Source organism: Narcine bancroftii, chromosome 6 (assembly GCF_036971445.1).
Source record: "Narcine bancroftii isolate sNarBan1 chromosome 6, sNarBan1.hap1, whole genome shotgun sequence".
NCBI lineage: Eukaryota > Metazoa > Chordata > Chondrichthyes > Torpediniformes > Narcinidae > Narcine > Narcine bancroftii.
The window spans coordinates 64,022,460-64,036,615 of record NC_091474.1 but is presented as its reverse complement, the minus strand read 5'-3'; the positions used below and the strand labels follow the sequence as shown (position 1 = coordinate 64,036,615).

General features: G+C 37.8%; 1 protein-coding gene across 9 annotated transcripts in view; it reads left to right on the top strand.

Moving 5' to 3' along the window:
* Window positions 1-14,156, top strand: part of arid4b (AT-rich interaction domain 4B) — a 239,110-nt gene that overhangs the window by 102,840 nt on the left and 122,114 nt on the right. For all 9 annotated transcript variants that reach the window (XM_069885135.1, XM_069885139.1, XM_069885133.1 and 6 more), the window contains one exon: window positions 6,354-6,419. In XM_069885135.1, the coding sequence (XP_069741236.1) occupies window positions 6,354-6,419 (66 nt within the window). The remainder of the gene's footprint in view (window positions 1-6,353; window positions 6,420-14,156) is intronic.

Below are 14,156 nucleotides of genomic sequence, written 5' to 3'. Positions count from 1 at the left end.
CTTTCCCATTTATTTGAAGTTCAATCTATAAGATACATTAAACCTGTTAAACAATGTTGTCACTTAATAAAAATAAACAAGAAATTTTACTGAGTCCATTCTTTCGTTATCTTCTCCTTCTGTCATTTTAGGTGGTGGAGGTCCATGGGAGGATTTCTCTATTGTATTTCATGTATGGCTCCCATATTTGTTCGAATATTGTGATGTTATTTCTTAAATTATATGTTATTTTTTCTATTGGAATACATTTATTCATTTCTATGTACCATTGTTGTATTCTCAAGTTGTCTTCTAATTTCCAGGTTGACATAATACATTTTTTTGCTACAGCTAGGGCTATCATAACAAATCTTTTTTGTGCTCCATCCAAATCGAGTCCAAATTCTTTATTTCTTATATTACTTAGGAGGAAGATCTCTGGGTTTTTCGGTATATTACTTTTTGAGATTTTATTTAATATCTGGTTTAGATCTTCCCAAAATTTTTTCACTTTCTCACATGTCCAAATTGCATGAATTGTTGTTACCATTTCCTTTTTATAGCGAAAACATCTGTCTGATACTGTTGGGTCCCATTTATTTAACTTTTGAGGTGTGATGTATAGCCTGTGTATCCAGTTATATTGTATCATGCGTAACCTCGTGTTTATTGTATTTCTCATAGTTCCGGAGCATAGCTTTTCCCATGTTTCATTCTTTATCTTTATGTTTAGATCTTGTTCCCATTTTTGTTTAGGTTTACCGTTTGTTTCCTCATTCTCCTTTTCTTGCAGTTTGATGTACATGTTTGTTACAAATTTTTAAATTATCATTGTGTCTGTAATCACATATTCAAAATTGCTTCCTTCTGGTAACCTCAGACCGTTTCCCAATTTGTCCTTCAAGTAGGTTTTCAGTTGGTGGTATGCAAACATTGTATCGTGAGTTATATTATATTTATCCTTCATTTGTTCAAAGGATAATAATTTAGTTCCCGAAAAACAATTTTCTATTCTTTTGATCCCTTTTCTCTCACATTCTCTGAAGGAAAGGTTATCTATTGTGAAAGGGATTAGTTGATTTTGCGTCAATATTAGTTTTGGTAATTGGTAATTTGTTTTATTCCTTTCCACGTGAATCTTCTTCCAAATGTTGAGCAGATGATGCAATAACGGTGAATTCCTACGTTCCACCAATTTTTCATCCCATTTATATAGTATATGTTCAGGTATCTTCTCCCCTATTTTATCTAGTTCTAATCTGGTCCAATCTGGTTTTTCCCTTGTTTGATAAAAATCTGATAGGTATCTTAATTGTGCGGCTCTATAATAATTCTTAAAGTTTGGTAGTTGTAAGCCTCCTTGTTTGTACCATTCTGTTAATTTATCTAGTGCTATCCTCGGTTTCCCCCCTTTCCATAAGAATTTCCTTATTATTTTCTTTAGCTCCTTGAAGAATTTCTCTGTTAAGTGAATTGGTAATGACTGAAATAGGTATTGTATACTTGGGAAAATGTTCATTTTAATACAGTTTATCCTTCCTATCAGTGTTAGTGGTAAGTCTTTCCAATGCTCTAAGTCGTCTTGTAATTTTTTCATTAATGGATGATAATTTAGTTTATATAGATGGCCGAGATTTTTATTTAGTTGTATACCTAGGTATCGCATTGCTTGTGTTTGCCATCTAAATGGTGATTCTTTCTCCGCATTATTCATTGGCATTGCATCACTTTTATTTGCGTTGATCTTGTACCCCGATACTTCTCCATATTCCTTCAATTTCCTATGTAATTCTTTTATTGATATTTCTGGTTCTGTTAAAAATATTATAACGTCATCTGCAAATAGACTGATTTTATATTCCTTCTCTTTTATTTTTATCCCTCTTATTTTATTTTCTGTTCTTATCAGTTCTGCTAGTGGTTCAAAAGCTAACGCGAACAGTGAGGGAGATAGTGGACATCCCTGCCTTATTGATCTGCTTAAGTTAAATTGTTTTGATATATATCCATTTACTGTCACTTTTGCCAATGGACCCTTATATAATGCTTTAATCCAATTAATATATTTCTCTGGTAGGCTGAATTTTTGTAGTACTTTGAATAAATAATTCCATTCTACTCTGTCAAAGGCCTCCTCTGTGTCTAAAGCAACCGCTACTGTTGGAGTTTTATTTCCTTCTACTGCATGAATTAAGTTAATAAATTTACAGATATTGTCCGTTGTTTGTCTTTTTTTAATAACTCCAGTTTGGTCTAGATTTACTATTTTTGGTACATAGTCGGCCAATCTGTTTGCTAATAGTTTAGCTATTATCTTATAATCTGTGTTAAGTAGAGATATTGGTCTATATGATGCTGGTGCTAGTGGATCTTTCCCTGTCTTTGGTATTACTGTAATTATTGCTGTTTTGCATGAATCTGGTATGTTTTGTGTTTTATCAATCTGGTTGATTACTTCCAGGAGGGGAGGAATTAATAAGTCTTTAAATGTTTTATAGAATTCTATTGGGAATCCATCCTCTCCTGCTGTTTTATTTTTCGGTAGTTTTTTTTAATATCTCCTGTAATTCTTCTATTTCAAATGGTTTTATTAATTTACTTTGCTCCTCTGTTTGTAATTTCGTAGTTCAATTTTAGTTAGAAATTCATCTATTTTGTCTTCTTTCCCTTCGTTTTCAGTTTGATATAGTTGCTCGTAGAATTCCCTGAAGTTTTCATTGATCTCCGTTGGATTATATGTAATTTGTTTGTCCTTTTTCCTTAATGCCAATATCAGTTTGTTCTGTCTTAAGCTGCCATGCTAGAATTTTGTGCGTTTTTTCTCCTAGTTCATAATATTTCTGTTTTGTCTTCATTATGTTCTTCTCCACCTTATATGTTTGTAGTGTTTCATATTTTACTTTTTTGTCTGCCAATTTTCTTCTTTTAGTTGTATCTTCCTTTATTGCTAATTCTTTTTCTGTATTTGTTATTTCCCTTTCCAACTGTTCTGTTTCCCGATTGTAGTCCTTTTTCATCTTAGTTACATAACTTATTATTTGCCCTCTGATGAATGCTTTCATTGCATCCCATAGTATAAACTTATCTTTCACTGATTCTGTATTTATTTCAAAGTACATTTTAATTTGTCGTTCAATGAATTCTCTAAAATCCTGTCTTTTAAGTAGCATGGAGTTTAATCTCCATCTATACATTCTTGGTGGGATGTCCTCTAGCTCTATTGCCAATAACAGGGGTGAGTGATCCGATAATAGTCTAGCTTTATATTCCGTTTTCCTAACTCTCCCTTGAATGTGGGCTGATAACAGGAATAGGTCTATCCTTGAGTATATTTTGTGTCTACCCGAATAATATGAATATTCCTTTTCCTTTGGGTGTAGTTTCCTCCATATATCCAAAAGTTGCATTTCTTGCATCAATTTAATTATAAATTTGGTTACTTTGTTCTTTCTGTTAGTTTTTTTCCAGTTTTATCCATGTTTGAGTCCAAATTACGGTTAAAATCCCCTCCTATTAGTATGTTCCCTTGCGTATCTGCTATCTTCAAAAAGATATCTTGCATAAATTTTTGATCTTCTTCATTAGGTGAGTATACATTGAGTAAATTCCAAAATTCTGAATATATCTGACATTTTATCATTACATATCTCCCTGCTGGATCTATTATTGCGTCCTCTATTTTGATTGGTACATTTTTATTGATTAATATAGCTATACCTCTGGCTTTTGAGTTATATGATGCTGCCGTTACGTGCCCTACCCAGTCTCTCCTTAATTTATTGTGTTCCACTTTAGTTAGACGCATTTCCTGCTCGAATGCTATATCAATTTTTTCTTTTTTCAGTAAATTTAACAGTTTCTTCCTTTTGATTTGGTTATGTATTCCATTAATATTTAAAGTCATATAGTTCAACATAGTAATTTCATACTTTGTTTATCTTTCCTTTCCATTTCCTCATCACCACCTTCCCTTCTTATCCATTTCGCTTTTTGTTTTGAACACATTATAAAACAACATTTCTAAAACATAAAATATTTCCACTATTCTCATATCTAAAATTCCTTTAACCCCAATAGTCCCTCCCCTTTCTGAGTTGCTCTTTGTCCCTTGTCGGGCAACCACATCTCCCCTCTCCATTTGGATTTGCGAATCCGCTCGCAAGCGTCAACTGATTTCGCAGTGACTGTTATTCTTCCCAACCCAGCCCCCCCCCCCAGAAAATATTTTAATCTTCATATATAACAAAGGTCACTCTCTTAATTCCCTCCTTACTTCCTTTCTTCCCTTTCTTTTCCTTCTTAGTTCTTACTTATACTCTATTTTTTTTTATATACGTATATAGTTTGTTGTCATTTTTGTTCTTGTTACATCTCTTCATCTCTCTGTCTGTTTTGTGGTTGTTCTGCAAATTTTCGTGCTTTTTCCGGATCCGAGAATAGTTTGCCTTGCTGCCCCGGGATAACTATTTTAAGTACCGCTGGGTATTTTAACATAAATTTATAACCTTTTTTCCATAGGGTCGTTTTTGCTGCATTAAACTCCTTCTTCTTCTTCAGGAGTTCAAAACTTATATCTGGATAGAAAAAAATTTCTTGACCCTTGTATTCCAGTGGTTTTTTGTCTTCTCTTATTTTTTTCATTGCCTTCTCCAATATATTTTCTCTTGTTGTATATCTTAGGAATTTTACTAGAATGGATCTTGGTTTTTGTTGTGGTTGTGGTTTAGGGGCTAATGTTCTGTGTGCCCTTTCTATTTTCATTTCTTCCTGTAATTCTGGTCTTCCTAGGACCCTGGGGATCCATTCTTTTATAAATTCTTTCATATTTTTGCCTTTTTCATCTTCCTTAAGGCCCACTATCTTTATAGTGTTTCTTCTATTATAGTTTTCCATTATACATATCTTCTGAGCTAACAGCTCCTGTGTTTCTTTAACTTTTTTATCAGATTCTTCTAATTTCTTTAAGTCATCTACCTCCATTTCTATGGCTGTTTCTCGTTCTTCCACCTTGTCCACTCTTTTTCCTATTTCTGTCATGATCATCTCTAATCTATTCATTTTTTCTTCTGTACTTTTTATTCTTCTTTTTATTTCACTGAATTCTTGTGACTGCCATTCTTTTACTGTTTCCATATATTCTTTAAAAAAAATATCCATGTACTTGCCCTTCCCTTCATCTTCCATTTCTCTGCGTTCTTCCTCCTCTTCTTCTGAGTCCAGGATCTGTGTCTTTTACCTCTGTCTCTTCTGATTTTCTTGTTGGGTTGTTTATTTTATTTTGTTGGGTATTTTTGTTCTTCTTATTTTTATTAAAAGTGTCTTGGTGATGGTCTTATTCCTCTGGGTTGGTCATCTGTTGTTTCTTTGATTTCCTATTTTTATTCTCTTCCTCTTGTTCTTGTTATTTTCTATGTTTTCCTGTTGAGAGTCTTGCTGTCGTGTTATACTTGTCTGTTTCAGCTGTGGAGATTTTACTCTTCAGCTGGTCCCCCCTCCTGTCGGTGTTGTTTTTGTCTTGCGCACCGCGCATGCGCAAATCCTCGCGCGTGCGCGGTTGCGCACTTTTCTTTGGCTCCGTGAGCCATTTTTGTAGTTCAGGGTTTCCACTGACCTCAGGGAGCAGGCTTCTCTCTCCACGGCAGGCGTCCTCGTACCGGTAAGGCCTTCACCTTCCTCCTCCGACGTCCTTCCTTCTTCTTTTCTTCCCGTTGTTTTTGGTTTTTCTTTCTTTGCTGCCATTTTCTCCACACTTTCACTTTCAATTTGTTATGGTTTCTGTGTTAGTGCCTTTGTTTTTTCTCTACCTTTTTTTTAACTTTTCTGGAGAGGGCTGGAGTTACCCTACTGGCCACTACTCCATCACGTGACTCCTCCCATACTCAAGGTAGTTAATGTTTGTTTCCCTTTCCAAGTTTTGAACTTGGGATGGGAAATCCACAATTCTATCTTTTCAGTGACGAAGAAATTATTGTTGCAAGTGTGGTCAGCGTGATGTGATAGAATGGGTAAACTTAAGCTGATGATATTCGATTGCATCTGCTGCCCTCAGTCTTCCAAAACCCTTCAAATTAATTGGATCAAAAAGTCTGAACTACATAAATGAAGCCACTTTTATAGTTAGATTATAATTTCTTTAAAAAAATGCTTGAAAATGTTCTTTGAAATTGATTTCTTTGTGAAACCTGCAACCTGTGGTCAAGGATGCAATGTTGAACTTCAATAGAGAAAAAAATACTTTTGTTCTTGGTGAGCAATCAAGAACATAGTCAAGCAACAGTTTTAATTGATTCCAGAAAATTTTTTTAAATTACTCGAAAATGCATACATAAATGATCCACATTTGTACTGACATTGTTTGATTTCTTTTTTTAAAGGTAACTTTCAAACATGATTCATCGACCGTTGAAGTGCAAGATGATCATATCAAGGGTCCGCTCAAGGTATGAACAAGCATTTTTATACATTCCTTGAATCCTGAGGAAAATAAAAGGCCTAAATTGTTTAGAAAAGCTATATATTGATGTGTTGAATGGATTTTATTGGCATTGAAATAGTACTTTTTGGCTACATCCCACCCATCCAACATGTAGCTGATAAACAAGTACCAGATAGAAGTTGTGGTACTGCTTCTGAAACTTACCTGAGTAAAAATGCAATATTTCAACTGATAAGCATTTCTCTCTCTCTCTCTCTCTCTCTCCTCTCTGTTTTTTCTCTCTCTTCTCTCTGTTTTTTCTCTCTCTGTCTGCCTTCTCTCTCTCTCTCTCTCTCTCTTTTTTCTCTCTCTCTCTGTCTGTCTGTCTGTCTGTCTCTCTCTCTGTTTTTTCTCTCTCTCTCTCTCTGTCTGTCTGTCTCTCTCTCTCCGTTTTTTTTCTCTCTCTGTCTTGATTTGACATTGGACTATGTTAATATGCATCTGGAAATTAGTATATAATTCGAAAATTGACACAGCAGGAAATGTTCTCAGACTGCAGAGATTTTACTATGGGAAGCAGACATTCTGGTTTAATGATGTCAGGAACACTGTCAGTGATCAAATTAACTTTTGAGATGTAGGTCACCAATAGTAGGTGAAAGCGATTCATGATTAGCAGGTTAGGTCACACTGTTAACCTGTTAAAAGAAACTGGGGAGCTAGCCTTGATGGTGTTTACACATTCAAGTAAGTATACAACAAATAGAACCAACCTCTCATTGGAGTGAAACACAAAAGTCTGCAGTCACTGTAGTTATTGTAAAAATACAAAAATGCTGAAGCAAGTCATGTAGTGTCCAAAGATGCTTTGAAGAAGGGTTCAGGTCTGAAATGTTGGTTATGTATCTTTACCTCCTATGCATGATATGAGACCTGCTGAGTTCTTTGAACATTGGAGTGATTTCATTGAAATCCCAGAGGTTTAACTTGGCCATCAATTTATTTTGAGGTCAAACCTGATGAATAATTTTCCCCAAGTTGTCATGGTGACTCAGGTAATGAAAGGGATTAGGTGAGAGTGATGCAGTTGAAGAAAGACTTCAACATGTACAAAACAATATTTTTATAGATGAAGTACTTGTCCTTCACTTATATTGTTTGTATGTGTGTTTATGTCTGGTTGTATGTCTACATATTTTGCACTGAGGATCAGAGAACATTAGTTCGTCAGGTTGTACTTATACAATCAGCTGACAATAAACTGACAGACCACCAATAATTAGCCTGAAGGAAGTTGGAGCTAACATGTGACTAGATTTTGACCCAGTTTTCCAACAGACCAGAGATGTTGGAAAATTTATCTTAGAGCAACATGTTTGTATTAGAGACTGGGATGGAACTTTGAAGGGAATTGAATATATATGTTGATGTTTTGTGAGATGGAGTAGCTGCTGGATCGGTAGGTATGTTCCCAGTGGTGTGGATATTTGGGGAAGGCTGGAGGAGAAAGGTCGTGATGAGGACTGCAATGAGGGTTATCTGAGTTATAGTAGCAGATTATGTCATTTGTGACTTTGATTCGAGGTTCTTTTATATAAATCACACCTGATCTCATTGAGATAGCGGGAAGCATGCTGATGGAGAAAGATTTGAAAGGAAACATTCCTTTCAAGAATTTTAGAGAGGGAGAGATAAGTGTGGGAGCTTCCCATTCTCTCTCTATAAATATTGTTTAAAAAAATCTTCATTGAATGTGCAAATCATCTCAAGGCCAGTTCTTACTTTTTTCAGTCAAGAAATCAAATGTGTCTTAACTCTGCCACCCTCAGCCGAGTCTGGAAGAATTCCCATTCATCTGCCATTGAGTGATTTAGCTGTTGCTTTACATAAGATATACTAGTTAAATGTGTTGGTTTTCATTACTTGTTCTGTGACTTGAGATTAGAAATGGTTCAAATAGTTTGTTAAAAAATTATTTAAACATTAAAAATATAAATAATTCTAAATAAAAAAATTAGTTGCTATAATTAAACAAGCAATAAATCCAGAGCCTTCCAGGGGCACTCAGATATTACAATAGATTTTAAGAATTCAGCACTAAAAAGAGAAAGACAAATAAGACATTACTAATGATATATATCAACATGATCATGTTCTCTAGTGTCTTGTGTTGCAGATTGAACTTGGCATGTAACAGATGGGATGTGTGTTTTTGGAGTTTACAATTTCTGTTTTCATGTCATGATGACTACCTTTCATACATATAATTTATTAAGCTTTGATCACCCTTCCAACAAACCGAATAACCCATTTTTGATTCTGCTGAATATATTTCTTTCACCCAAATTTACTGCACCCCCGATCTATAATATTTATTAAATTACTCAGCTTTGTGCTGATTTGAATTTATAAATGAAATCCTTATGCTTTGTGTTCAGTGGGTGACTGACAAGGTAGGAAGTTCGAATATGTTTCCTTCACCTTCCTTTTATTGACCTGAAATATCTCAACAGAGCTTATTTCATAGAAACAATTTCATAAAAACAAGATTTTTGGCTGGCTGTCCATGCATGTCATTTCAGGAGTTTCCAAACCTGTCCTCCCTTAATGCACAGCCTTACTGCGTTCACCCTAATCCTGCCTGCCAACTTCTGATATGCTGGTCTTTAAAATCAACTTGAATCCTGTCTTTAATTAATATTTATTTAATTTAGTGATCTGTTTTTATTTTTCCTACATAAAACATTGAAGTCAACTGTATCTCCATGATTTAGATGAGATCAGCAGATTCCACAGAGGCTTGTGGTCTCATTAGAGGCTTTCCTAGAGCATGTGGCTGCTTTGCAAGGCAATTCCGGAAGTGCTGTGAAACTAGTTATTCTAGCTTGTGCAGTTGTTAGAGGTTGTTGGTTATGTTACAAGATCAAACCAGCAACCACAAAGAAGGCATATCACACAGGGGTAAAGATGAACAATTACTTTATTAACAAAAAATTCATCTTCAAACTTTAATTCAAAATCACCCCCTTTTATAACAATGCCCACTGGTTACTATGCAAATTTTTATAACAGTGTAAAACTAATAAATTCCCTAGCCTAAATATAACATGTGTAATTAAAGTCTAAGTTATATTTCCAACCAGCCCACAGAAAAACAAGCACAAAATAAACACAAAACTCACAAAACTTCAATCTCAACTGAAGCAAAGATCATAAACAAAATTCAGTTTGAAGATCTTTGAGAGAGAGAGAGAGAGCCCAAAATTCAAAGTTGTCTTCCTGTGTTATTTGGAGAGAGGAACAACTGGCTTGGTCCGGATCCTTCTGGGTGCCTTTGGAGTGTTCATCCTTTTTGAAATCCCAACTTTCTAAGCTGACCATGAGTCATGGTCTGGTCCTTCTTCCACTCCACAACACCCCCAGTGGTGGTTTATCGTCCAAGTCCAGAAATTTTTAGATAATTTTTCTGCACATGCTCAGTCCGTCTCCCACTCTCAGCAGTCCACCTTCATCGTGGCTCTCTAAGGCAAACTGTCACTTTTTAACATCAAACCACACAACACATAGGTCAATACACAACACAGAACTCTGTAACAGTTAATATGTGTTTACTTTCAGATCCAACAAATGATTCCTTCCAATATGACTAAAGATTACATTTTAGTTTGATATAATGATTCTTAATGTGCTGTTTTCTTCTAGATGTTTCATACTTACTGTATTTTAAACATTAAAAATATAAATAATTCTAAATTAAAATTAGTTGGTATAATTAAACAGGCAATAAATCCAAACCCTTCCAGGGGCATACATATTACAAAAGATTTTTAAAATTCAGCATTAAAGAGAGAAAGACAAATATGATATATATCAAACATGATCATGTTCTCTAGTTATATGCATATTTTACAAACCAGGTTCCCACCCCACTGCATGTTATGCATGTGCGTGCTATAGAGAATATTTTTACATGTTTAAAGTATGCTCACATTAATAGTAGGCGTGGGAATGTCAAATCAGCAATTTATAGCAGACGTGGGACAATAATAGCAGCATTGAAAAAACGCTGACAGGAGAGGGTATGGTCATCTGAAGGATCTAGACAGATGTGTTCTGATTGAGCTCTCTGTGAAGAGTATGAAAAAGACTTAAAATTAAGAATTTTTAATTAAAAAAATGGATAAAACAGCTACTAAGAAACCGAGGCAGCCAAGAACAAAAAATGAAGAAGTTTCTACTCATCCAGGAAAAGGCTGAAGGGGAGCAGTGCAAAAGTGGTCTCGCAACCAGTGGACACTGGCAGAGCTGGGAAGTCGGGACAAGAACTAAACATTATCCTGGAGAAAATGGGAAACTTCAGCAATCGATTTGCAGGTGTTGAAAATGTAATGTGAGACATGACTGAAATGAAAGATATCATTGAAACTTAATGGAAAGAATGAACCAAGCAGAAGTAGACTTGGTAAAAACACAGGATAAGCTAAAAGTTTTGGAGAAAGATGCAAAGGAATGGGAGTCAGACAAACAAAGTCTGCTGGACAAGATCAACCACATGGAGAATTTTAGCAGATGAAACAATGTCCGAATTATTGGACTGAAAGAAAGAATTGAGGAAAGAGATCTGGTGAACTTCAAAACTTGGATCCCATGAGTGCTGGGAGAAGACAAATTCAGAGAAAAACTGCATATTGAAAAGACTCATTGGACCCAAGAGAACTGGCGATCAGCGGCCACAACTGGTCCTGGTAAGACTTTTGAGTCACTGGGAATGGGAGACAATTCTGGGAGCAGCTTATGAACACTCTAAGCAAAATATTGGTCTGCCCAAGATTGAACATGAAAAAAAGTGCTATTTTTATCAAAATTTGATAAAGCAATGGAAGGGGTTTGACGATGTAAAAAGACAAATACATACCAAAAACTTGAAATATTTGATGATATAACCCATGACTCTGGGGGTTGAAGTAGCAGAAGGTAATTGATTATATTTGAAGACTAAGAACGATGTGGAGGACTTCCTGCAAAGTTTATGAAGAGACTAAGGCTGCCAAAGAGGAAGGCTGTGAAGAATGTTTTCAATGGGACTAAGTAAAAGTTGTATGTTTTTAAAATCGTCTTGTATATTTATTGTTGAAAGTAAACTTTATTGTCATGTTCATGGAGAGCTCAGAAAAAAGAGAAAACCTAAGTAAAGCATTAGCAAGATGGAGACTCCAGTGTAAGGGGGAGAATGGTGCTAAAGGGAAGGATTCTTCTTCCTTGTTTTTTGTAGGGCTTTTAACAAAAATATTATGAATTGGGGGAACAGGCACATAAAGTCTTATCTTCGCAGGTAAAGTCAGAGGAGTCATCTAGAAGGATAAATGCAATAAAAACAGAGGCCGATATAGTAACATATGGTAGGAGTCCAGTCCAGCCCCGTACACAAGGGGCCGAATCGCCACAGCACACAGCTTACACTCAACAGTGCAGAGACCACCTCCTCACTGAGGAGAAGTGCCAGGGTTAAAGAGCGGATTGCATGAGTGAGCACTACTCCTAAGATTGTGCACTGACATCAATCCCATGAGCCACTGTGGGAGGGTTTTTTTTGCAATATTGCTTTTGTAGCGCGATCTGTTTGAATAAAGAGTCCGTTTCTGCTTCACTCAGCTCGATGCAAACGTGTTCCTTTCTTTTCTCAGCGCCACCGTATTGTGGGCACTACAGTGGTGACCCCACATAGGTCTCAGCAGTTTGAGACCTACCGAGCACACAGCAGCTTGGACTCTACCAGCTTTTCAGCGACAAACCTGGTACAGTTGCAACGATTTCTGCTCCTGCCCTGGCTATGGTGGTGAACGCTGTGGGCATCCACTTGCCGCCATTTTAGCCCAACCAGCCACGCAGCTGGCTGCAACTAGCTGAGGCACAGTTCATGTTAAAAGGCATAACGGCTAAAGACACTAAATTCTGGCTGGCACATTGTCAGCACCCTGGACTCAGTCACAGCAGCAAGAGTCAGCTCTTTTGTGAACCAGCCACCCATGGAACTCAAATAGTAAAGGCTTCCTGTATCTACGGGACCTGAAGACTGGGTGACTTTTCCTCGTAGGTCCCGAGATCAACCTCATACTGCCCACATTCTTCAAGTGGAGAAACAACCCCCAAGGTTTCCCCTTTCAGGCAGCCAATGGTTCTAGATCCTCAGCTACAGAACTTGACTGGTGACTATCCACACCAAGGACACAGTTTTGCAATGGGAGTGCACAGTCACCTCTGTGGGTCAGGCCCTCCTAGGGGCAGACTTTCTGTGGGCCAACGAACTGCTGGTGGATTTGACCAGGTACCGCCTAGTGAACGCAGCAACCTTCCAGGCTTTTCACTTCACTGTACACCAACAAAATTTCCAGCTGATGTGAGTCCATGCCTCCAACGAGTACACTTACCTAATGGCCATTTTCCTGTCACTGCTCACCCTGAATTTCCACAACGTGGAACCTGCACACAGTGTGCAGCACTTCATTGAGACCATCGGACCACCAGTTTACGCGAGGGCAAGACAATTTACCCAGGATAAACTCCTCCTGGCCAAAACCGAGTTTGCAACCATGGAGGAGTTGGGTATCGTCCGCTGCTCGAACAGCCCTTGGGCCTCCCCCCTACATATGGTCCACAAGAACTCTGGAGGGTGGCGCCCTTGTGGAGACTACCAATGGTTAAATGACATACAGTTCCAGACTAGTATCCAATGCCACACATGCAAGATTTCACTGCTTGATTCTGGGGAACTCGGATCTTCTCTAAAGTCAATTTGGTTAAAGGATATCATCAGATCCCAGTGCACCCCAATGACATCCCAAAGACTGCCATCGTCATCATGCTCAGGCTTTTCAAATTTTTGCGTATGCCTTTTGGCCTAAAAAATGCAGTCCAGATGTTCCAATGCCTTATGGATGTGGTGAATCAGGACCTGGAGGGAATATTCATCTATCTAGTCAATATTCTCATCGCCAGCCCCAATGCAGGAACACACAAGGAACACCTTCAGCAGCTCTTCACCAATCTTCAGGCTCATGGGTTAACGATCAACCCATCTAAATGCCAGTTTGGTTTGGACACCATCAATTTCCTGGGACATCATATCACCAGCATGGGAGCCACACCACTGCCTGACAAGGTAAAAGCCATCTGCAGTTTTCCCAAACCAACCTCTCTCACGGGACTGCAGGAATTCGTAGGTATGGTGAACTTTTACCATCGCTTCCTCCCAGGAGCAGTAGCCATCATGCAACCACTATCCCACCTCCTCAAAAGGGGCGAGAAGACTCTCACCTGGGCCACGGAAGCACTCCAACACAACCAAAACAGCACTGTCTGAAGCCACCTTCTTGGCCCACACAGACCACAAACCACTGGTGCAAATGCTGGGGAAGATCTCAGACCCATGGTCGAGCAGACAGCAACGCCACCTTTCCTATATCTCGGAATTTACTAGACATCTGACACTTTGCAGGGACGTCCAAAGTAGTAGCAGAAGCACTTTCATGCCCACAATCTCCAACATGGCCCAACTAAGCAGGGACCAGGCCATCGATGCAGACATGCAGGCCTATCACATGGCCATCACAGGACTGCAGGTACAGGGGTTCACCCCTGAAACAGAGGACCACTACTCCTTTGCGTGATGTCCACTGGCCGCCCAAGACCCGTCTTCCCTCCAGATGTTTGACCAAGTGCATGGACTTTTGAACCCCTCCATCAGATCAACGGTCTACCTCGT